We start from the raw sequence: 26,005 nt of genomic DNA, 5'->3' as shown, positions 1-26,005 counted from the left end.
ATATATGTAGGCCGGAGAAAGGTATTGAACAAAGCTCGTTCTTTGATTGGGCATCTCCTGACCATGACCTAAGCCACAGAGCTCGTCTTGCTGCATTGGATAGTGCATTGTTTCTTGCAGCGAATCGGACCGATTCTGCTGAGGAGTCTGCCATAAAAATCAGTTGCCATTTTCAATAAAGGTAACGACTTCAGAATTTATTCTCTAGGAGTTTTATTCGTAATCTGGTCTTCTAATTCCTCGACCCATAGACTCATTAATCTGGCCACCGAGACAGACGCTATACTAGTCTTCATAATGGCCGATGACGACTCCCAGGCCTTCTTGAGGAGATTCTCTGATCTCTTCTCCATTGTGTCCTTGAGGCCGGACGAATGCTGTGGGTCTGTCACAGTAATCAAAAGTCAGGGACCAATAAATAAAAAATCCCTGCGGTTGCCAGCCAGCCGATCTCAGAGGAGGGGGTCGGGGAATAGCAGTTGTGGTATTAAGGCATTTTTATGAGTATTGGCGGTCGATAAGGGGTTATTATTACCGTATTTTCCGGCGTATAAGACGACCCCCCAACTTTACTATTAAAGTTAAAAAATAAAATCTTCTTAAAAGTCGGGGGTCTTCTTATACACCGTATGTCGTCTTATAGGGCCGGTGAATATGTGCCTTTTGGGGGGGGGGGAGGAGTGATCCTGATGACGACGAGGGGGCGTCTCACAGGAAAGCGAGTATCCCCCATTACCTTATCATAGCGCTGCAGCGTGGGGTCTCTGTGCTGGGAGCGGCGGCTGCTGTGCTGTGGTGCGGCGGCTCCTCTTCTGCAGTGTGGGGCCTCTGTGCTGTGGGGTGGCGGCGTATCTTTATGCAGTCGGGGCTCCTCCGGCATCTCATTAAAGCCTGGAGGCCCCGCCGGCAACTCCATCGGTACAATGCGGTGGCCTCCGGGAAAATGGCCGCTGCTCAGATTCAGATCTCGTCCCGAGATCTCGGGAGACGAGATCTGAATCTGAGCAGCGGCCATTTTCCCGGAGGCAGCTCAATAGGTGCGATGCGGTGGCCTCCGGGAAAATGGCCGCTGGGGGCTGCGCATGCTCAGAATCAGATCTCGTCCCGAAATCTCGGGACACGAGATCTGAATCTAGGCAGCGGCCATTTTCCCGGAGGCCACCGCATTACACCGATGGAGTTGCCGGCGGGGCTTCCAGGCTTTGAGATGCCGGAGGAGCCCCGACTGCATGAAGATACGCCGCCGCCACCGCCCCACAGCACCAGAGGCCCCACACTGCAGAAGAGGAGCCGCCACACCACAGCACAGCAGCCACCGCTCCCAGCACAGAGACCCCACGCTGCAGCGCTACGATAAGGTAATGGGGGATACTCACTTTCCTGTGAGACGCCCCCTCGTCGTCATCAGGACCACTCCCCCCCCCACCATATACACCCGGCGTACAAGGCGATTCCCGGCGTACAAGACGACCCCCGACTTTTAAGAAGATTTTCAGGGGTTAAAAAGTCGTCTTATACGCCGGAAAATAGAATTATTCTTACCGTTAATTCGGTTTCTAGGAACCTTCCACGACGGCATATGGAGGTTGTCTCTTTGCCCTAATGGGGAACAGGAAACACAGAGGTTAAAAGGACCTCCCACTTGCCAGTGACTTACAACCGAGACCATTGCACTGGTTTACCTTTAAAATCCCAGAACTAATCCAGGAATATATATTGGGCGGGAAATTAGTGCCGTCGTGGAAGGTTCCTAGAAACCGAATTAACGGTAAGAATAATTCTATTTTCTCTAGTCACCTTCCACGACGGCATATGGAGGAATACCAACTAATTTGGCACTAGGGAGGGACAACGGCCTGGAGTACTTTACGGCCGAAGGCTAAGTCCTTATTGGACAATACATCCAGTCTGTAATGTTTAGAGAAGGTATGGAGTGAAGACCACGTTGCTGCCCTGCAAATCTGCTCCGGAGATGCGCCTGCTCTTTCTGCCCAGGAAACCGATGTAGATCTGGTTGAATGGGCTTTGACCCCTACTGGAGGCAATTTATTTTGAGCGAGGTAGGCTTCCGTTATAGCTTTCTTGATCCATGTAGCGATGGTACTTTTGGCTACTTTTTTCCCCTTGTTTTGTCCTGAGAGATGGACAAATAGGTTATGATCAATTCTGAACGTGCGGGTGTGGTCCAAGTACTGTAGAAGGATGCGCCGGACATCCAAGGTGTTGAATCTTCTTTCTTCCAGGTTTGCTGGATTGTGGCAAAAGGTTGGTAGAAAAATCTCTTGAGAACGATGAAAGTCAGAGATGACCTTCAGAAGAAAGGATGGATCAAGACGAAGCACAATTGAATCATCTCTTACTAGAAGATAAGGTTCTCTTGTAGACAAGGCCTGTAATTCACCAATCCTTCTGGCTGAAGTAATGGCTACCAAGAACACGGCTTTATAAGCTAGGTTTTGTGGAGAACAAGAGGATAGCGGTTCAAAGGGTGGACCTGTCAGACCTTGGAGAACTACATTGAGATCCCATGGGGGAACTATGATTTGTTTTCTAGGATTCATTCTAGTAGCTGATGTCATAAACCTTTTAATCCAGCGATGACTCGCTAAATCTTGATCAAAGACCGAGCTAAGTGCCGAGACTTGTACCTTGAGGGTACTAGGCCTGAGACCTATTTCCAAGCCTTTTTGTAAAAAGTCCAATATGATAGGTATATTAGGCTTGAGAGGGTCTGGAAGGTTAGGCAGACAGAATGAAGAAAACTTTTTCCAAATTTTATTGTAGATGGCGTTGGTTACAGGTTTCCTTGATTTTTGTAGCGTAGCTATGACCGGGATTGATAGTCCTTTAGCTCTTAAAACCTGGGTTTCAGCAACCACGCCGCCAAGCTCCACTTCTGAGGGTCTGGGTGGAGAATGGGACCCTGAGAAAGAAGATCGTGCTTTATCGGCAATATTACTGGTCCATCCACTTGTAGATGGATAATCAGGTTGAACCAACTCCTTTTGGGCCACAATGGAGCTATCAGGATAGTTGGAGTTCTTTCTAGGCGTATCTTCCGTAGAACCTTGGCAAGGATTGGGATTGGCGGAAAAGCATAAGCTAGATGAAACGGCCAACCTTGGGTTAGAGCATCCAACCCCCTGGGACTGCCTCTTGGGTTCAAGGAAAAAAAGGTTTCGACCTTTGCGTTCTGGTGAGAGGCGAAGAGGTCGACGTCTGGATGACCCCATCTGTGTACCAACATGTTGAATGTTTGAGGATCCAGGCTCCACTCGCCAGGATGGATTTCCTGTCGGCTTAAGTAGTCTGCCTGAATATTTGTAGTTCCCTTGAGGTGGATTGCTGTCAGGGATAGTAGGTGCTTTTCGGCCCAAGAAAAGATTTGAGCGGAGATCTTTATTAGACTGAGGGTTCTTGTACTGCCCTGGTGCCTGATATGGGCCACCGTGGTCATGTTGTCTGAGTATATCTGTACATGTTGACCTGAAATCTGACGACTTGCCGCTAGCAGGGTCTCTTCCACAGCTTTGAGCTCCCTGAAATTTGATGATTTTTCGGAAATCGATTGACTCCACTGGCCCTGATAGGGGACATGGTCTACTATGGCTCCCCAGCCCCTCTTGCTGGCATCTGTTTTGATGGTGGTTAGAGGGGACTGAATCCAGGATACTCCTTTCAGAAGGTTCCTGGGTTTCATCCACCATGTTAAAGAGGCTTTCACTCTGCCCGGAGTGTGGATCCTCTTGGTAAGAGTGCCAGGTCGACCATCCCAGTTGTCTAGAATGTGGGCTTGAAGAGTCCTTGAGTGAGCTTGAGCCCAAGCCACCGACTGTATGCAGGTTGTCATGGAGCCCAACAGCGACATTCCCTCTCGCAGAGTAGGGGACCTCATTTCTTTGAACTTCCTGATTTTTGTTAGGAGGGGAAGTCTGTGATCGTCCGGGAGGAAGGACATTTGTCTTGCTGAGTCTAGCATTACTCCTAGAAATCTCCTGGTTTTTGCAGGTTGAAGCTGAGATTTTTGTAGGTTTGGAATCCAACCTAGGGATCTCAGAACGTCTAGGGTGGTAGACACATGGGATATCAGGGTTGTCTCGGTGGAAGCTACTATCAGAAGATCGTCCAGATAGGGCACTATACAGACACCTTGTTTTCGGATGAATGACACTACTTCTGCCATCACCTTGGAGAACACCCTCGGTGCTGATGAAATGCCGAAGGGAAGGACTCCAAACTGATAGTGCTCCACCCGATGACTCCCCTGTATCGCAAACCTGAGATATTTCTTGTGTCTCGGGTGAATAGGGATGTGGAAATACGCATCCTTGAGATCGATGGTAGCCATAAAAGAGTGATGTTCTATCAGAGGAATCGCAGATTTATGGACTCCATCTTGAATTTGCGATACTTCACGTGCTGGTTCAGACCCTTTAAGTTTATAATAATCCGGACGTCTCCCGAAGGTTTGGGGACCAGGAAGAGTCGGGAATAGTGACCTTTTCCCCACTCTGATTGTGGGACTGGGGAAATTACATTTGATTTGATCAGGTCTCTGAGACCTAAAGACAATAGGCTGCGATCCCTTGATGATGGAAGGGAAGTGACTTTTAGACCCTGAGGTGGGGGAGAAATTAACTCTATTAACAGGCCCTCCTTGATGATATTGAGAACCCAGTGGGAGCTAGTGATATCCTCCCACTGATCCACATATCTTGAGAGTCTTCCCCCCACCGGGTCGGAGTCATTGTTTGTCCTGCTGGGACTGTTGTTGCTGCTGCTGTTGCGGGACAAAAATATTCTTTCCCCTACCCTTTGCATAGCTCCACCTGCCGGTTTTTCCTTTGCCTCTTGCTTGAGAGGGCTGAGGTTGTGGGCCACGAAAAAAAAAAAAAACGTTTCCTAGGCTGTTTTTGCTCGGGGAGCGCTTTCTTTTTGTCGGTGGCTTTATCGAGAATATCGAGAAGGACCAAAGACGTAGTCTCCTTTAAAGGTGCAGAGTTTAGATTTAGAGGTAATATCCCCACTCCATAGTTTAAGCCAGAGGGCTCTTCTGGCAGAGTTGGAAAGTACCAGGGATCTGGCGGCGACTCTTACAGATTCCAGAGAAGCATCCGCCAAATACCCTGTAGCTTTGTGCAGAATGGGTAGGGAATCCAATATCTCGCCTCTTGAGGTACCTTGAGATACGTGATTCTCTAATTTTTCGAGCCAGCAGGAGAGGGCTCTTGCCACACAGGTGGAGGCGACGTTAGCCTTAAGGACAGATGCAGAAGTTTCCCATGATTTTCTGAGGAGACTTTCAATTTTTCTATCCATGGGATCCTTCAATTGAGAAGAATCCTCAAAGGGGAGTGCAGTTCGCTTGGCGACTCTAGCCACCTGCACATCGACCTTGGGAATATCTAATTTAAGGTCGTCCTCAAGCAGAAATCTGTGCTTCATTTCTGAGGGGGTACTGAGACGCCTCTCAGGTAGTTCCCATTCCTGATTAATCATACTGATAATATTGGGATGAACTGGGAAGCCCACTCTCTTCTCCGATGAAAGACCACCAAACATCTGATCCTGTATGGACTGCGGTCCTCAGCTTTAGGTGATCTTGGATCCTCCCAGCCCACAGATGAGGCATGAGAGAGGTCCGAATCAGAGTCGGATTCCACAACCTGAATCTTCCTCTTAGCCGGGGAATGAGGTTGTGGTTGCGGAGATGGAGGAGGGGGTGGAGGTGTAAAAGCTGCCAGAGAAGATTGTACCTCCTGTTTCACCAGTGAGCGAATCTCATCCAGCAATGATGGCTGCTCAGCTCTTATTATTCTGTCGGTACATGACTGACAGAGTTTCTTGTCCCAGTTAGGAGGACATTTAGTGGAACAGATAGGGCACTTTTTCCTATAGGCACCTTTAGGGGCAGGTTTTTCTCCCTGAAATATATAAGGGAGAGAGGGGTGAGGACTTCAAACCCCTGCTACACTCCTCCCGGATCCCATCCCTGCAACACTTACAGAGGCAGGGGTGGCGCTGGGCTCCGCAGATACGGGGCATGAAGAACCATCCATACTGAAGGAGATAGCCTTACCTCAGTGGTGGTTCAGCAGGCTTTTATGGACGCCGTCCTAGCACCTGCTCCAGCGATTAATCCCCCTCCCCCTCCAGGATCCAGGTGAGGGAGCTATGCGGTCCGACACGCCGGCCGGCGAAACCCGGAAGTACCGGCTTCTGAGTGTATGAAGAAACCGGAAGTGACGTGCGCGAACCGCCGTCGTCACTTCCGGAACGCTGAGCCGGCAGCATGGAGGAGGACGACGCCGGGCAGCTCCAGGAGGAGCCCGGTCAGGGAACCCAGGCCTGCTTTGCCCTCGTGGGGGCGCGGGAAGGCCGGGAGGGGGTCCCGAGGACCTGCGAGCAGGACAACGGGAGCAGCACAAGGAGGAGGCCAGAGGCGACCATCTGCTGCCCGGCTAGACAGGCAGCGCCTGCAATTAAGGTACCGTAGCCACCGGCCACTATAGCACATGAAGAAAACCTCTCCCTGTCCCATGGGGAACAGGAAAGACACTGGCAAGTGGGAGGTGGGAGGTCCTTTTAACCTCTGTGTTTCCTGTTCCCCATTAGGGCAAAGAGACAACCTCCATATGCCGTCGTGGAAGGTGACTAGAGAAAATACGGTACTATTAAACCATAACTATAGACAGAGGCTTTGCTCAGAATTGCTGTCATCCCTTAAAGAAAATGTCACCAGGTTTTTGATCCCAAATCCGAGAGCAGCATAATGAGCCGATTCCAGCGATGCATCAGGCAATTATTATTAGAGAACTACTTGCCGCTCCTTCATTTGGGCCCCCATATTCTTGAGCTCTGTATAACCCTGCCCCCAACACTTGACAGATTTCTGTGTATAAGCAAAACAATGCCAATCAGTGGCGTGGGTGGGGATATACTTAGCACAATATTCAGAGAACTGGTAGATATGTGCAACAGGTAGACAGTGATTTTATTTGCTGGAATCAGGGCTGTGGAGTCGGTAAGCCAAACCTCCCACTCCGACACCACAGCACTGCCTCACTACTGAGCATGTACATAAAGTGCAGCACAGATTCATCTCACCTAAAAGCCCAGATCCTTAGATCAGGAACTGAACAGACATTTATAGGACAAATAAAAACTTTCCAAAATTATGAAAACATTTACAGCACATAAATTGGGTATAGTAGTACAATGCAGTATTATATATTTTAGGAGTCAGTCCATTTTATACCTACTCCACCAAAGAGAGACACAGACACTGACTCCAAAACCCCGGCTGGAATCAAGGTATCCACCACTACATCATGCCATTTGCAGATAGGATAGCAAAAACCCTTTAAATGAAGCTGTGCTGCTGTTCCTCTGTCCAACAGTTCACTAGTGCTTTGCAGGACTGAATTATGCTAAATCCCAATAAAAAAGCAGCATGTCATAGTGATATGCCATCAACCCACTGACTTCATATAGTTTTGCTTTGTATGGAAAAATCTGTATGTGATATTGTAAGTCCTTACCAAAATGGAGACTTTTCTTTATCAGCCTGGTTTGCTTTCTTTGCATTTTCTAGAAGTTTATCAATAGAAGCAATAACTTTCGGATCAGCAGCTTTCCCTTTTTTTAATATAAAGGAGAAAATTTTAGGCACTTCTAAGAACTCATAAGTTGAAAATAAGACAGCTTTCATCATACCACTCACACACGTTAACAGGTATTTTTCCAAATATTATAAAACAATTTCTACTGCTACTTATTGCTCAACTAGTCATGCAGTATCAAACTTTATACTAGACTTTATAGTCTGTAACCATGTAGGCACACAGATATACGCATAGCAGCCAAATAAAAAAAAAACAAAAAAAAAAAAAAACTATAGCTGGTTTTTTCCCCCTCTTATGACTGCTTTGGAACAATATAAACAAAAAAAACAAACAAGTGCAAGTCTGAATATAGAGAAATACATGATTGTAGGAATGGAGAATTGTGCCTTTATAAAAATAAAGGTCTCAATTTGTAAAAAAAAAAAAAAAAAAATAATAAAAATATGGTGAAAGATGTGCATGCAAGATTTTTTTTTTTATTATTATTATTTTTTTTTTTCTTTTAGAGTTGGGAAAAAGCCTGCAATTTCAGACAATCCATATATATTTACTATTGCAGAATTATTGAAGTACTAACCTGCACTTGATGTCTTTACTTCTTCTGTTTTTACAACCTTTACAGTGTTAACATCTGGCTTAGTTGTGGATTTTAAGGTTAATTTATTGGCTTTGTTTTTTAGCCAATTTTTCAATTGTAAAATGAAATCACTTCCAAAAAGAAAAAAATTCTTGAAATTTGGATAATCTGCAGGACACAGACTTGATTCATGGACACCAAGCACTTCAAGGACATTATTCTGTCTGGCAGTGGAAATCAACGCAAATGTCTGACCTATGAGAACGATAGACTTCCGGCACATTGATACAATATTCTCCAAGGCTCTATGTAATCTTGGGTCTGTATCTAAAGAATACTTCAGTTCAAATATATTAGAGGCAAGCAGCAAAGGTGTTGCACATTTTATCAAACGGTTCTGGATATTCATCATATCCTTGTCAAATGGTTTGATCACTTCAAAAAAATCATTCTTGGTTGACACAGTTCTTGTTGCCATCAACAAATCCAACAATTCATTGTCAATTTTGGGACTCTTCAAGGCAGTATGATTTAAAGAACGTACATGAGTAAAGCACATCTCTCTGTAGTATGTCATCATTTGGCCTTTAAAACAATCCACCATCATCTTACATGCTTCACTCTTCACTTTGAACAGATGCTTGTGATATCTCACAGTCTCCACATCATCATCCTTAGAAGAAAATTTAGCCCATTTCACAATGCGCAAGTTAAATTCTTCATTTTTTTTGCGAAAATCACTACCTTTAGTATCTAACCTCTGGGCCTGCTGTGTTACAGGGCCTTGCTTGTCTCCGCACTTTATGGACATCAGTTTCACAGGGCCTAGTGTCTGGAAAACATCCCCACTCTGAGATGGATGAACATCCCTAAGGATTTCAGACCCATGAAGAGGGTGGTCAACTTCCCAACTTCTAGGCAAGAATTCTCCTCTGTTCAATGATCTTAAGTCTTCGAATTCACTGATACGGCGATTTGCAACATTTGGATCTTCTCGATATAACCGCTCCTTTCCAACTGGTTCTACACATCTGTCCAAAATTTTCAAGTTTCTTCCACCAGAAGGGTCCCTATCCATATCATGATGAGGCAGGTCTGAAAAACTCTCTCTTCTCATCGCCATATCCCAGTTTCTATCTACAGAACTGTGAGGAAGATCACGCAAGGAATATCTTTGATTTTCTCTGTAACCAGCATCAATGTCATTCATTGATCTTCTTGCTGTAGATGGGCCTAATTAAAGCAAAGATCATGAATTTACAATAGTACTAAATACCACAGCCAACATGTGCGAGTAAAGATGTGAACATCAGAATAAAAAGGATATATGTTTAGGTATAAAGTAGCTAAACATTGAGTACTCATTGTGAAAACAGGGACAGAATCATATTAGTTATTGTTCAGTCCCCATCACTATTTATCATTCTGCTTAAACAGGCTAAATAGCAGCTCTGTAGACACTGTATGGGTATAATTTTTTAACACTTCTAATTACTGAAGTGATTCTGAGACTTTTTTCCTCAAAAACATTGAACTTTACAGAAGAATCTGTTAAAAACACTCAATTTCTCAGCTTGATAGACAGATGGCTAACATGAACCGGGCAGTTGTTTCATATTGCCTGTGGAATGGGCAGCATTTATTAGACAGCGGCTGTATGACCTCAGCCATGTATGTTTGGCTACAGTGTTTCAGAGAAACATACCGTACTTTAATAACAGCTGTAGAAAAGTTGGACAAGTCCCTGGTGGCTTCACCTCACCTGCTAACTTGGGGTGACAGGTCTCTGTCTATATGCCTAAAAAGGCTGAGACCTGTCAATCTAAGGCCAGTCTCACACGTCCAGATAATTCCGGTACCGGAAAAAAAATAAAAAAAATAAATAGGTACCGGAGTTATCCGTGTGCTCACGTGGCACATCAGTGTGGCACACATGCGGCAGCCTTGTGCCGCCTGAGTACCACACAGACCGTGCAGGAGACAGTGCTACAGTAAGCGTTGTCCCCCCAGCATGTGGTGCTGAAGCCGCCATTCATTCCTTCTCTCCAGCAGTGTTCGCTAGAGAAGGAATGAAAAATCAATGTTTTTTTTAATTATTTTTGTGTTTAAAATAAAGATCCTTGTCACCTGCCGCCTCCCACCCCCTATGCGCTCGCCCGCTGGTATTAAAACACTCACCCAGCTCCCTCTCAGCGCCGCAGCTTGTCCTGTATGAGCGGTCACGTGGTACACCCATAGGGGTGGAGCCGCATATTCATCACTGTAATGAGCGGTACCACGTGACCGCTCATACAGGACAAGCTGCGGCGCTGAGAGGAAGCATCGAGGGAGCTGGGTGAGTATTTTAATGCCAACGGGCGGGCGCATAGGGGGTGGGAGGCGGCAGGTGACAAGGATCTTTATTTTAAACACAAAAATAATAAAATCAATGTTTTATTCCATTCCTTCTCTCCAGCGAACACTGCTGGAGAGAAGGAATGAATGGCGGCTTCAGCACCACAAGCTGGGGGGACAGCGCTTACTGTAGCGCTGTCTCCTGCACTGTCCGTGTGGTACTCAGTCGGCACACGGACAGCATCCGTGTGCGGTACGTGTTTACACGGACCCATTGACTTTAATGGGTCCGTGTGATCCGTGCGCTCCCACGAACACTGACATGTCTCCGTGTTTTTCAAACGGACACGGTACGTGAAAACACACTGACATGTGCAGACACACATTTATTTTAATGTGTCTACGTGAGTCAGTGTCTCCGGTACGTGAGAAAACTGTCACCACACGTACCGGAGCCACTGACGTGTGAAACAGGCCTAGTGAACAGGTAGAAACTGCAAGGGTCCCACCTGTCCAACTAGACTACAGTGCCCAGTCCCCAATTTTTCCTCCCCTTCTTCCCAGAGCCATAACTTTTTTTATTTTCAGTCAATATGGCCGTATGAGGGCTTGTTTTTTTTATGGGATGAGTTGTACTTTTGAATGACCCCATTGATTTTACCATATAGTGTACTGGAAAATCCAAAAATAGTGGAGTGAAATAGATTTTAAACTGTCTGCAGCCAAAAGCATTTTCATTGCCAAAGATTGCACACCACAGTAAACCGTTTCACTTCATGACCGCATGGTTATTAAACCATGAGAGTTTTTAGATGCAGTCAATTTAACATGCTGATCCAAGCATTTTTTCACCTATAATCACACAATAGCGTCACAATGTCAAATAAGGAAATATTTAGCAAATACCATTACAGTTAAAATTACTCACTCTCCAACTCCCGAAGAGTATCTGTCATGGCTTGGTCCATGCTTACACGGTATCTTTTCATTCTCTCATGTACTACTGCATCAAAAGTTTCACGGGTCATCCTTTGGCCCGCCATGATTTTAAATCTGCAAGACAAAAAAAAAAAAAAAAAAAAATAGTTATTGATCTTGGAATATTTATACTACTCACGCATTGTTCAGCAAAATAGTGATACTGAAGAGAAAGCACAATACTTAGCTGATTTGCATGTTTTAAACCTCTTCACCCCCAAGCCTGTTTTCACCTTCATGACCAGGCCAAATTTTACAATTCTGACCACTGTCACTTTGAGGTTATAACTCTGGAATGCTTTAATGGATCCCACTGCTTCTGAGACTGTTTTTTCATGACATATTGTACTTCATGATAGTGGTAAAGTTTCTTCTATATGACTTGTGTTTATTTGCGGAAAAAGTGGAAATTTGGAGAAAACTTAGCAATTTCCAAACTTAATTTTTGTGCCCTTAAATCAGAGTTATATCACACAAAATAGTTAACATTTCCCACATGTCTACTTTACATCACCACAATTTGAAACTTTTTGTGTTAGGAAGTTACAAGGGTTAAAAGTCAACCAGTGATTTCTCTTTTTTAAGCCAAATTTACAATTTATATTTATTTATTTTTTTTCAAAGGGACCATATTACATTTGAAGTCACTTTGAGGGGTCTATATGACAGAAAATACCTGAGAGTGACACCATTCTAAAAACTGCACCCCTCAAGGTGCTCAAAACCACATTCAAGAAGTTATTAACCCTTCAGGTGCTTCACATGGATTTTTAGAGAGTGTGGAAGGAAAAAAAAAACAGAAAAACTTTTTTTTTTTTTTGAAAAATGTAAAAGTACTTTAGACCCAATTTTTTATTTTCATAAGGGTAACAGGAAAAAAATGGACCACAAAATTTGTCGTGCAATTCTCCTGAGCATGTATGGGGGGCATGACAGCACGGAAGGAGTGCCTTTTTGCTTTTTTAAAGCAAAATTTGCTGGAATAATTAGCGGATGCCATGTCCCATTTCGAGAACCCCAGATGTGTGGGAATCTCCCAAAAGTGACCCCATTTTGGAAACTAGACCCCTCAGTAGGGCTGTGGAGTTGGTATAAAATGGTCCTAAAATATATAAAATAGAATAAATTGGGTACAGTAGTACAATGCAGGGTGTGCTGTAAATGTTTTCATAATGATTTGGGAAAGTGATGACATGTCCTATAAATGTAGAAAAAACGAAAAAAGCAAATGTTCATATAATAAATTTTATTAAATATATACCTTAAAATAATATAATAAAATGTAAAGCAAGCCACACAAAAAGAAGAACACACTACGGAGAAAACCTATGGACATTGTCCAAGAAAATATAAATGTCGCAATGATGATTAAGGATTTTGCCCAAAAATGCATAAGGCTACGTTCACATTCGCGGCGGGCGCCGCAGCGGCGCCGCATGCGTCATGCGCCCCTATATTTAACATGGGGGCGCATGGACATGCGGTGCACTTGCTTTTTGCGCCGCATGCGTCCCTGCGGCGCCCGCGTCGGGGCGCAGAGGACGCAGCAAGTTGCATTTTTGCTGCGTCCAAAATCAATGGAAAAAAGGACGCATGCGGCGCAAAAAGCAGCGTTGTGCATGTGTTCACATTTGCGCTGTGCGTTGCGGCGGCGACGCTGCGGCGCACACCGCAAATGTGAACGTAGCCTAAGAGCACACTATGAAGCACTCATACATAAATGAATAAATAAATAATGGTAATATGAACTCTATGTGAGAGATGCTATAAAAATGCTGACAAAAGTGCCTAGTGCAAAGTGCAAACAAGAAAATGCATATACCTACCGTATATACTCGAGTATAAGCCGACCCGAGTATAAGCCGACCCCCCTAATTTTGACACAAAAAACTGGGAAAACTTATTGACTCGAGTATAAGCCTAGGGTGGAAAATGCAGCAGCTACCGGTAAATGTCAAAAATAAAAATAGATACCAATAAAAGTAAAATTAATTGAGACATCAGTAGGTTATGTGTTTTTGACTATCCATATTGAATCAGGAGCCCCATATAATGCTCCATACTGTTCATGATGGGCCCCATAAGATGCTCCATACAAAATACGCCCCATATAATGCTGCACAAAGGTTAATAAAGGCCCCATAAGAAGCTCTATAGAAACATTTGCCCCATACAATGCTGCATAAAGGTTGATGGCCCCATAAGATGATCCACACATTATGCTCCACACATTGTGGCCCCATAGATGCACCACACATTGTGGCCCCACAGATGCTCCACACATTGTGGCCCCACAGATGCTCCACACATTGTGGCCCCACAGATGCTCCACACATTGTGGCCCCACAGATGCTCCACACATTGTGGCCCCACAGATGCTCCACACATTGTGGCCCCATAGATGCTCCACACATTGTGGCCCCATAGATGCTCCACACATTGTGGCCCCATAGATGCTCCACACATTGTGGCCCCATAGATGCTCCACACATTGTGGCCCCATAGATGCTCCACACATTGTGGCCCCATAGATGCTCCACACATTGTGGCCCCATAGATGCTCCACACATTGTGGCCCCATAGAAGCTCCAAACATTGTGGCCCCATAGAAGCTCCAAACATTGTGGCCCCATAGAAGCTCCAAACATTGTGGCCCCATAGAAGCTCCAAACATTGTGGCCCCATATGCTGTTGCTGCGATTAAAATAATAATAATAATAAAAAAAAAATCACATACTCACCTCTCTTCGCTCCGGCCCCGGCACTTGCGATAGTCACCTTCCTCGTTCCAGGCGCTGCTCTGTCTTCCATCCTCCGCACTGACTGTTCAGGCAGAGGGCGGCGCGCACACTAATCGCGTCATCGCGCCCTCTGACCTGAACGGTGCAGAGGATGGAAGAGAGAGCGGCGCGCAGCGATGGAACGAGGAAGGTGACTATCGCGCACTGCTCACCTCCCCCGATATACTCACCTGCTCACGGACGGTCCCTGGCAGCGTCTCACTGTCAGATGGTCTCCGGGAGCCGGCGGCATCTTCCTGTGTTCAGCGGTCACGTGATGTGTTCACGTGACCGCTGAACACAGGAAGATACCGCCGGCTCCCAGAAACCATCGAACATGCAGGGACCGAGCTAGGAACAGGTGAGTATGTCACCGCGCCGCTCCCCCTCCCCCGCCAACCCCCCCGCTGCCAATGACTCGAGTATAAGCCGAGAGGGTCACCTTCAGCCCAAAAAAGTGGGCTGAAAATCTCGGCTTATACTCGAGTATATACGGTACATATTGGACACATGTAGTTCACCCAAAGGGTTACTGAGGGTCAAAAGTGTACACAAATAAACTATATATTCAGCCTGACAAAGCAGATCTATGTACATTGTATAGCAACACATGTAAATCCTCCAAAGGGTTACTGAGGGTCATATATATATACAAATAAAAGTATATCAAGCCTGACAAAGCAGATCTATGAACATTCAGACTTTGTATAATACAGCCCCCTCCTATATGAAAGTGCTAGATATGCTGTGTAGAAATATATGCAATACATGTGTTAAAAAGTAGTATGAAGGTAATATGGGGACGCCCCCATAGAGGAAGCATTTAGCAAAACGGGGCTGTCGGGGTGGGAACACACATGCCTCGGAGACCTGTTACATTTATCATCCAGGTATGATTAGGATTGCCCTAACCTTTTATTCAGTGGTCATGTCTGCGGTCTTTGCTATATGCAACACATTTGTGCTGAAACTTTAGACCGGTTCTTGCAGACCACAGTTTTACATATACTCTTTATTGACACAAATGTACCGTATTTTTTTTGCACAGCACATTAAGCACTTTATGCAGGAAGGTGCTAATTTATATTACATTTATATTACCTTCATACTACTTTTTAACACATGTATTGCATATATTTCTACACAGCATATCTAGCACTTTCATATAGGAGGGGGCTGTATTATACAAACTCTGAATGTTCATAGATCTGCTTTGTCAGGCTTGATATACTTTTATTTGTATATATATGACCCTCAGTAACCCTTTGGAGGAATTACATGTGTTACTATACAATGTACATAGATCTGCTTTGTCAGGCTGGATATATAGTTTATTTGTATACATATGACCCTCAGTAACCCTTTGGGTGAACTACGTGTCCAATATGTAGGTATATGCATTTTCTTGTTTGCACTTTGCACTAGGCACTTTTGTCAGCATTTTTGTAGCATCTCTCACATAGAGTTCATATTACCATTATTTATTTATGTATGGGTGCTTCATAGTGTGCTCTTATGCATTTTTGGGCAAAATCCTTAATCATCATTGCGACATTTATATTTTCGTGGACACTGTCCATAGGTTTTCTCCGTAGTGTGTTCTTTTTGTGTGGCTCTAGTAGCTTGCTTTATATTTTATTATATTATTTTAAGGTACCGTATATACTCGAGTATAAGCCGACCCGAGTATAAGCCGACCCCCCTAATTTTGCCACAAAAAACTGGGAAAACGTATTGACTCGAGTATAAGCCTAGGGTGGAAAATGCAGCAGCTACCGGTAAATGTCAAAAATAAAAATAGATACCAATAAAAGTAAAATTAATTGAGACATCAGTAGGTTAAGTGTTTTTAACTATCCATATTGAATCTGGAGCCCCATATAATGCTCCATACAGTTCATGATGGGCCCCATAAGATGCTCCATACAAAATACGCCCCATATAATGCTGCACAAAGGTTAATAATGGCCCCATAAGATGCTCTATAGAAACATTTGCCCCATACAATGCTGCATAAAGGTTGATGGCCCCATAAGATGATCCACACATTATGCCCCATACATTGTGGCCCCATAGATGCCCCATACATTGTGGCCCCATAGATGCCCCAAACATTGTGGCCCCATAGAAGCTCCAAACATTGTGGCCCCATAGAAGCTCCAAACATTGTGGCCCCATAGAAGCTCCAAACATTGTGGCCCCATAGAAGCTCCAAACATTGTGGCCCCATAGAAGCTCCAAACATTGTGGCCCCATAGAAGCTCCAAACATTGTGGCCCCATATGCTGTTGCTGCGATTAAAATAATAATTAAAAAAAAAAAAAAAATCACATACTCACCTCTCTTCGCTCCGGCCCCGGCACTTGCGATAGTCACCTTCCTCGTTCCAGGCGCTGCTCTGTCTTCCATCCTCCGCACTGACTGTTCAGGCAGAGGGCGGCGCGCACACTAATCGCGTCATCGCGCCCTCTGACCTGAACGGTACAGAGGATGGAAGAGAGAGCGGCGCGCAGCGATGGAACGAGGAAGGTGACTATCGCCCACTGCTCACCTCCCCCGATATACTCACCTGCTCACGGACGGTCCCTGGCAGCGTCTCACTGTCAGATGGTCTCCGGGAGCCGGCGGCATCTTCCTGTGTTCAGCGGTCACGTGATGTGTTCACGTGACCGCTGAACACAGGAAGATACCGCCGGCTCCCAGAGACCATCGGACATGCAGGGACCGAGCTAGGAACAGGTGAGTATGTCACCGCGCCGCTCCCCCTCCCCCGCCAACCCCCCCCGCTGCCAATGACTCGAGTATAAGCCGAGAGGGTCACTTTCAGCCCCAAAAAGTGGGCTGAAAATCTCGGCTTATACTCGAGTATATATTTAATAAAATTTATTACATGAACATTTGCTTTTTTCGTTTTTTCTACACTTCATTGTAGTGGTAGTGTGTATCAAATTCTGCATTTGACGATTTTGCTAGATATTGTTTCAAGACTGTTTAACATGTCCTATAAATGTCTGTTCTGTTCCTGATGTAAGGATGTCGGCTTTTAGTGAAGATAAATCTGTGCTGCACTTTATGTACATGCTCAGTAGTGACCAGTGCTGTAAAGACGAAGTCGTAAGTCAGGGAAAGGCTGGTTTCACATTTGCGGTCGAGTCCGCAGGGTATCGTTTGCAGTAGCAAACGCATACAAAACCGCCTGCAAACATATGATAACGCAGCGTTTTTTATCCGCATCAGGTTACGCATGACGGCGAAAAAAATGCAGCGTTTGCGCTTATGCGCATGCGTTTCATCTTTCCAGGAGGGTGTGTCTCAATGGGCGTATCTAAATCAGTTCCTGGACATGCGCAGTACGAAGTACGCATCGAACGCATGCGTTCCCATAGACAGTAATGCGTTTTTTAACGCACTCATCTGCATGCGCATGCCTGCGCATATTTGACGGAAATTTGCCGCCTCCAAAATTGCATCATGTTGCGTTAGCCGTGCCCCGCCGCACAATGCGAAAAAACACATGATTAAGCAAACACAGGCTAACGCATGCAATGCGTCTCGTCTACAAAGTTAAAGCTAGGAAATGAAGACACATGCGGATGTATGCGTCAGAAATAGTGATGAGCGAGTATACTCGTTGCTCGGGTTTTCCCGAGCACGCTCGGGTTTTCCCGAGCACGCTCGGGTGGTCTGAGTATTTATGACTGCTCGGAGATTTAGTTTTCCTTGCGGCAGCTGGATGATTTGCAGCTACTAGACAGCTTGATTACATGTGGGGATTCCCTAGCAACCACGCAACCACCACATGTACTCAGGCTGGCTACATGTGCCCTCAGGAACTTATCCCATAATGCTATTTTAGCCCAAAATATTATATTTTCACAAGGGTAACAGAACATGATGAATCTCAAAACTTGCTGTGCAATTTTTCCAGAGTACCCCATATGTGGTCAAAAACTACATTTGAGCACAGTGCAAAGCTCAAAAGGGAAGAAGAGCCACATTACAGTGCAGATTTTGCTTGACTGGTTTGATGGTGCCATTTCACATTGGCAAAGCTCATGAGGTGCCAGAACAGCAGAACCCCCATAAAAGACATCTTACAAACTACACATCTCAAAGAATTCACCTAGGGGTGCAATGATCACACTAACACCACAGGTGGGTCTCAAAATTTTAAACCATTGGGAAGTGAAGAGAGAAAATAAATTTTAACCACCAACATTTTGTTTTTACACTCAGAAATGGGTAAAACTTAACAAAATATGTCCCACAATTTCTGCTGAATGTAGAAATGCCCTCAGTATGGCTGTACAGTATTACTTGGCCATATGGCAAGACTCGGGAAGAACGGAGAGCCATTTGCCTCCTGGAGTGCAGATTTTCCTAGGATAGTTTGCGGACTCCATATACAGAGCTCCTAAGACAACTCAAAGTCTCATGGATTCCAGTACCACCTTTATGCTGGTGACACTCTGATCTACCTTTCTGGCCCAGACACCACCTCTCTACTGTCCAGAATCCCAGAGTGTCTATCAGCCATACCCTCATTCTCCTCTCGCTTCCTCAAACTCAATGTGGACAAATCTGAACTCATCATCTTTCCTCCATCTCACAGATCTTCCTTACCTGACCCATTATCGCAATTAACGACATCACGCTTTCCCCCGTACGGAAGTCCGCTGCCTCGGAGTAACCTTTGACTCTGTCCTGTCCTTAAAACCGCACATCCAAGCTCTTTCCACCTCCTGTCGCCTCCAGCTCAAAAATATCTCCAGAATCCGTCCTTTCCTCAACCATCAATCAACTGAAATGCTTGTGCATGCCCTCATCTCCCACCTTGACTACTGCAACATCCTTTTCTGTGGCCTCCCTGCTAACACCCTTGCACCTCTCCTGTCCAACCTTAACTCTGCTGCCCGACTAATTCATCTCTCTCCTCTCTACTCCTCCGTTTCCCCCTCTGCAAAACTTTTCTCTGGCTCCCATTCCCTCAGCGTATCCAGTTCAAATTACTACTACTGACCTACAAAGCCATCCATAACCTGTCTCTTCCATATATGTCTGAACTAATCTCCCAATATCTTCCCTCACGTAATCTCAGGTCCTCTTAAGACCTCCTTCTCTCCTCCACACTAATTCGCTCCTCACCCAACCGCCTCCAAGACTTCTCCCGAATATCCCCCATCCTCTGGAATTCTTTGCCCCAATACGTTCGACTATCAACCACATTCGGATCCTTCAGATGGAACCTGAAAACCCACCTCTTCAGGAAAGCCTACAGCCTCTGCACTGACCCAACTGCCTCCTCACCACTACTGAAGCTACCGCCTAACCAACACCTGAGCTCCTGCAACCCTCAACCTATTGTCTCCTTCCCCACCATCCTGTAGAACGTAAGCCCTCAAGGGCAGGGTCCTCGCCCCTCTGTATCAGTCTGTAAATGTTAGTTTGGTTACGGTAAGTGATATCTGTAATTTGTATGTAACCCCTCCTCATGTACAGCACCATGGAATCAATGGTGCTATATAAATAATAAAAAGAGCTAGAAAAGCAGAATCCCCCCTCTGGTGACCTTATTTTGGAAATCACACCCATTTGGAAATTTATCTATAGGTGTAATGACAATTTTGACTCCATGGGTGTTTTCCAAAAATGCAGCAATGAATGTTAGAGTGAGGATTGAAAACTGCCGTTGTAGTGCTCATACGTTATGCCCAGCTCATGCTTCTGCAGACATGCACCCATAAATTAGGCAGGCTCTCACCACTACAGAAATGCCAAACATGTGGTCACTAAATGTGGTTTAGGCACATTGGGGCTCAGAAGGGGGGGGGGGCATTTGGATTTGGGAGTGGAGAACTTGCTGAGTTTCTTTTTGGGTGGGCGGGATTTGTGAGAGACCATTTCACTTTTCCAGAGCCTTTGTGCTATGAGTAACATGGAAGCCCCCTATTTTTCCATTGACAGATGACAGACCGGTAGGGGACTTTTATTGTAGATCGAGTTGAAGCTTTTATGGGGAACATTTACATAACGTTTGGCATCACATTTATCTGGCGCTCTACGATGAACACTTACTTTGGGGTTTCCATCTAAATCTTTGAGTGATGCGATTCAGATGGACCCCCGAGGGATCCATCTACTATATATTTTTCTAAGGGGTACTCCCGTCTGTCTGTCTGTCTGTCCGTCCCGGAAATCTCGCGTCACCGATTGGTCGCGGCCGCCAGGCCACGACCAATCAGCGACAGGCACAGTCCGGCCGAGAATTAGTCCCTCCCTACTTCCGTCCATTCAGTGCCCGGCGCCCACTCCATACTCCCCTCCAGTCAGCGCTGACACAGGGTTAATGGCAGCGTTAACGGAACGCGTTATGCCGCGGGTAACGCACTCCGTTAACGCTGCTATTAACCCTGTGTGACCAACTTTTTACTATTGATGCTGCCTATGCAGCATCAATAGTAAAAAGATCTAATGTTAAAAATAAAAAAAACCCTGCTATTCTCACCTTCCGTCGTCCGCCGATACGCGCGCGGCTGCCGCCAGCTTCCGTTCCCAGAGATGCATTGCGAAATTACCCAGAAGACTTAGCGGTCTCGCGAGAAGCTGGCGGCAGCAGCGAGCGCACCATGACAGCTTCGCTGGACACCGGCGGGTGAGTATATAACTATTTTTTAAAACAGAGATATGGTGCCCACAGTGCTATATACTGCGTGGCCAGTGCTATATACTGCGTGGCTGCTACATACATACATATGCTAGAATACCCGATGCGTTAGAATCGGGCCACCATCTAGTTCACTATAATGAGGCACCAGAGTTACTCTGGACTGTTTGGCCTCTATCCAGATACATATATATTTTTTTTTTTTAAGTGCACAAAACAGTGGTGGACCGCGTTTTTATGCACGCCTAAAAAGACTGACACCGCTGGATCATAGGCCAGACAGCGTCCACAGTGCCTCATTACAGGGAATTTCCCACAGGGAGTTCCATCCGAATCACGCTTTTCAGAGATTTACACAGAAACGGTGCAGTCTGTGCAAATACAGCTATACCAGATTTAGGGTATGTTCACACTGGGCGTTTTTGCACCTTTTTTTCTGCAGCAAAACCGTATTTCTTGGCAGGAAAGAAGCTGCGGCAAAAACGCATGTTTTAGTGCGGTTTTGGTGCGGTTTTTTTTTCATGCGTTCTTGGGGCTAACTTAGGTCTTTTTCTGCTTGCTAATAAAGCTGAATGCCCCCAGAGGTAAAAAAACCTGCGGTAGTGTTCACATCAACTGAAAGGTGACATCAATTCCGACAGCGTGGGAACAGCAGCTCTCTGACCGGCGGGGATGATTTCCAGTCCAAACAGAAGCAGTGTTTGCTGCACTTTCATGCATATGACCGCATGTCAAACACTGCATTGTCAGGCCCCACATTCAAGTGAATGGGGTTCGGGTCGCTCTGCTGGTTGACAGGCTGCATGGACACATGATGCAGCCTGCCATCAAAATGTAGTGGAGCCAAGTGTGAGGTCACATCCGGCTGTCCTTGACTTTTCTGCATCAAATATGCTGCAAAAAAAGTCAACCTGCGTATTTGCAGCGTTTTTTCACAATCCATTCAAGTCAACGGGTGAAAGACGCTGCAAAAATGCTGAAAGAAGTGACATGCTCTGTGTCAAAAAACATTGCAAAGCACAAAAATAGAATTATTCTTACCGTTAATTCGGTTTCTAGGAGCCTTCCACGACAGCCACCAGGAAGTTGTCTCCATACCCTAATGGGGGACAGGAAGCACAAGAGGTTAAAAACCCCTCCCACCTCCCATTAACCAGTGACTTACAACTGAACCCATAGCACCGGTTACCTTTAGGTTCTCAGAAAAAAATATCCAAGAACATCGGGAGGGAATTAATGCTGTCGTGGAAGGCTCCTAGAAACCGAATTAACGGTAAGAATAATTCTATTTTCTCTAGTAGCCTTCCACGACAGCCACCAGGAGGAATGCCAACCAATTCTGTATTTAGGGAGGGACCACAGTCTGAAGAACCTTCCGGCCAAAGACTAGATCCCGGTTGGACCAGAAGTCCAATCTATAATGCTTGGTAAAAGTGTGTAGAGAAGACCATGTTGCAGCCCTGCAAATCTGCTCCGTTGAAGCACCAGCCCTTTCAGCCCAAGAGACGGAAGTAGATCTGGTGAAATGAGCCTTTAGGCCCGCAGGAACCGCAATATTCTGAGCTAGATATGCTTCAGTAATGGCCTTTTTTATCTAGTTGGCAATGGTACTCTTCGCTACCTTTTTGCCCTTGTTTCGGCCAGATAGATGAACGAAGAGATTTTTGTCGATTCTGAAAGATTTAGTCTGTTCCAAGTAGTGTAATACTATGCGTTGTACATCCAAGGTATGAAATCTGCATTCTTCTGGATTTGAAGGATTGTGACAGAATGATGGGAGGACTATATCCTGTGACCGGTGAAATTCTGACACTACTTTTGGAAGAAAGCACGGATCTGGACGGAACACAATGGAATCATCCCTTATGGTAAGATAAGGTTCTCTAATTGAGAGGGCTTGTATTTCCCCCACTCGTCTTGCAGTAGAAATTGCAACTAAAAAGGCGGTTTTACAGGACAGAAGCTGTGAGGAACAGGATGATAATGGCTCAAATGGAGGAGCCATAAGGCCCTTCAGTACTCTGTTTAAGTCCCATGATGGTACAAAGATTTGTTGTCTTGGACAATGTCTTGACGCTGAGACCATAAACCTTTTTATCCAACGATGACCTGCAAGGTCTTGGTCGAAGACAGAACTCAAGGCTGACACTTGAACCTTTAAGGTACTTGGCTTCAGCCCCAACTCCAATCCTTTTTGTAGAAAATCTAATATTTGTGAGATATTAGGATGAAAAGGGTCAGGATCAATGGGTTGAGCTTCGGACTCCCCTGGTGTTTTATATGCGCCACCGTCGTCATATTGTCCGAGTAGACTCTGACATGTTGACCTACAATCAGACTGCTGGCAGCCAAAAGGGCCTTCTCCACTGCCATCAATTCTCTGAAGTTGGAAGAATTGGAGCTTTCTTCCCAATTCCAGTGACCTTGGAATGGGATTTGCGAGACAACTGCTCCCCAGCCTTTTTGACTGGTGTCCGTTGTCATTGTCACCAGTGGATCTTGTATCCAGTCCACTCCTTTCTGCAAGTTTGTTTGGATCGCCCACCAGGTTAACGAGGCTTTTACCTTCCCTGGAGTGCACACTCTTCTGTGCAGGAAATTTGGATTTCCGTTCCAGTTTTGTAGGATATGTGCTTGCAGAACTCTGGAGTGGCCTTGGGCCCACTGGACTGGTTGTATGCAAGCTGTCATCGATCCCAGAAGAGACATTGCAGTTCGCAGAGTAGGAGACCGTTGCTTTTTGAAGTCTAGGACCTTGGATATCAGGTTCCTCTGGTGTTCCTCTGGCAGGAAAGACTTTTGATTTCTTGAGTCCAAAAGGACTCCGAGGAATTTTATCACCTTTGATGGAAATAGATGAGACTTCTTCAGATTGGGTATCCAACCCAAAAGCTGTAGGATGCGCAGAGTTTTGGAGATTCTCTGATTGAGAATTTCAGCGGAAGGACCAATTATTAAGAGGTCGTCCAAGTACGGCACTATAGCGACATCTTTGTTCCTGATATGAGATACGGCTTCCGCCATGACTCTGGAGAAAACCCTTGGGGCCGAGGAGATCCCGAAGGGGAGAACATTGTATTGGAAATGTAAGATTTTGTGATTGAACTGGACCGCAAATCTTAGATATCTCCTGTGACGAGGATGTATTGGGATATGGAAATAGGCATCCTTGAGGTCTATTGTTGCCATATATGAATGAGGAGCTATCAGAGGAATGGCTGTTTTTACAGACTCCATTTTGAATTTGCGGTAAGTAATGTATTTGTTGAGGGTTTTTAGATTTATTATGATCCGAGCTTGCCCGGAAGGCTTTTTTTTACCATAAAAATACGAGAATAATGCCCCTTTCCTTGCTCTTTTAACGGGACCATTGAAATAGCTCTTGAGTTTAATAAATCTTGTAACCCTGACATCAGTTTTTGAGTCTCCCGAGATGACGGGGAGGAAGGAGACTCTTAAGATCCTGGGAGGAGACGCATCGAACTCTATTAGAAGACCCTGTTGGATAACACTCACTACCCAAGGGCTGTTGGAGATATTCTGCCAACAGTGAATGAAGTTCGAAAGCCTCCCCCCCCACCGGATCGGATTCATTGTTTTTCTTGTTGTGTTTGTTGGGGAATAAGGATGTTTTTAGGTTTCCCCTTGGCATAACTCCACCTTCCAGTTTTTCCTTTTCCCTTAACCTGGGAAGGCTGGGACTGGGGGGCTCGAAAAAATATAGTTCTTACCGATAACGGTATTTCTCTGAGCCCACGACGGCACCACGGAGAGAGGGGATCCGCCCACCAAGGACAGGAAACCTACAGATAAGGCGGTACCTCTCTCCTGCATCAGTTTGTTTACTAGAGAACGATGGGAGACTATGAACAGAGACTTGTTTTAAACATTACTTAACGACTTAATTTGAGATACCGCGTGACTATTTACACTATCAGCATAAGGCACTATAATAACGTGCACACCCAAGAAGTGAAGGGAGGGAATGTACGGGTGCCGTCGTGGGCTCAGAGAAATACTGTTATCGGTAAGAACTATATTTTTCTCTGACGCCCACGACGGCACCACGGAGAGAATTGCAGAGATTTGTACATTAGGGAGGGACCACCGCTTCCAGAACCCTTTTACCGAAGGTAAGGTCTGAAGAGGAGATAAGGTCCAATCTATAGTGCCTATAGAAGGTGGACGGTGAAGACCAGGTAGCAGCTTTACATATCTGCTCAATTGTAGCTCCGGCCTTCTCCGCCCAAGAGGTTGCCACTGCTCTCGTTGAGTGCGCCTTGATATTTCCCGGGACGGGTACGCCACTCGATGAGTATGACAGGCTGATGGCTTCTGTAATCCATCTCGCCAGGGTGCTCTTAGATGCTTTCTTCCCCTTCCGGGGACCCTGGAAATATACAAAGAGAGAGGAATCCTCCCTACTCTCCCTAGTGGCTTCTATATAATGCATCAGGCATCTCCTCACATCTAATGTATGTAATGCCTCCTCCTCGTTTTTGGGGTTAGGACAGAAGGAGGGCAGGGATATTTCTTGTGTCCTATGAAAACGGGATGCCACTTTTGGGAGATATGCCGGGTCAGTTTTTAGGATGACCCTATCATCCAGGATTTGCGTGAAAGGGGGGTTGGCGGATAAGGCCTGGATATCACTGACCCTACGTGCGGAAGTGAGCGCGACGAGCAAGGAAGTCTTAAGGGATAAAATTTTAATTGAAGCATCCGCTAAGGGTTCAAAGGGAGGTTTAGATAATGCCCTGAGAACTAAATTTAAATCCCACTGAGGGGTAGATTTCACGGGTAGAGGCCTTAATCTACCGGCTGCTCTGATGAATCTAGATACCATCGATTTCCTGCTAAATCATAGTTGAATAAAGCCCCTAAGGACGCTACATGGACTTTCAAGGTGCTTGTGGCCAAACCCAACTCTAATCCATTCTGCAGAAATTCAAGAATGGCTTTCAGGGGGACGCCCTCCCCCATTTTGGCACCTGAAGATGAAAGGAATTTTTTCCCATACTTTCCCGTATTGTCTGGTTGTGACGGG

The 26,005-nt window shown here is 45.5% G+C and overlaps 1 protein-coding gene across 1 annotated transcript in view; it reads right to left on the bottom strand.

Annotated features, from left to right (window-relative positions):
- The window catches only part of SUGP2 (SURP and G-patch domain containing 2), a 95,826-nt gene that overhangs the window by 42,738 nt on the left and 27,083 nt on the right, over nt 1–26,005 (bottom strand). The window contains exons 2-4 of the mRNA XM_077252629.1: nt 11,465–11,589; nt 8,203–9,435; nt 7,542–7,638 (exon numbers count right to left, since the gene is read on the bottom strand). Of these exons, the coding sequence (XP_077108744.1) occupies nt 7,542–7,638; nt 8,203–9,435; nt 11,465–11,579 (1,445 nt within the window). The 5' untranslated portion in view covers nt 11,580–11,589. The remainder of the gene's footprint in view (nt 1–7,541; nt 7,639–8,202; nt 9,436–11,464; nt 11,590–26,005) is intronic.

This window comes from Ranitomeya variabilis, chromosome 1 (assembly GCF_051348905.1).
Source record: "Ranitomeya variabilis isolate aRanVar5 chromosome 1, aRanVar5.hap1, whole genome shotgun sequence".
NCBI lineage: Eukaryota > Metazoa > Chordata > Amphibia > Anura > Dendrobatidae > Ranitomeya > Ranitomeya variabilis.
Note: the sequence above shows the minus strand (reverse complement) of the source record. Positions and strands in the feature narration are given on the sequence as shown.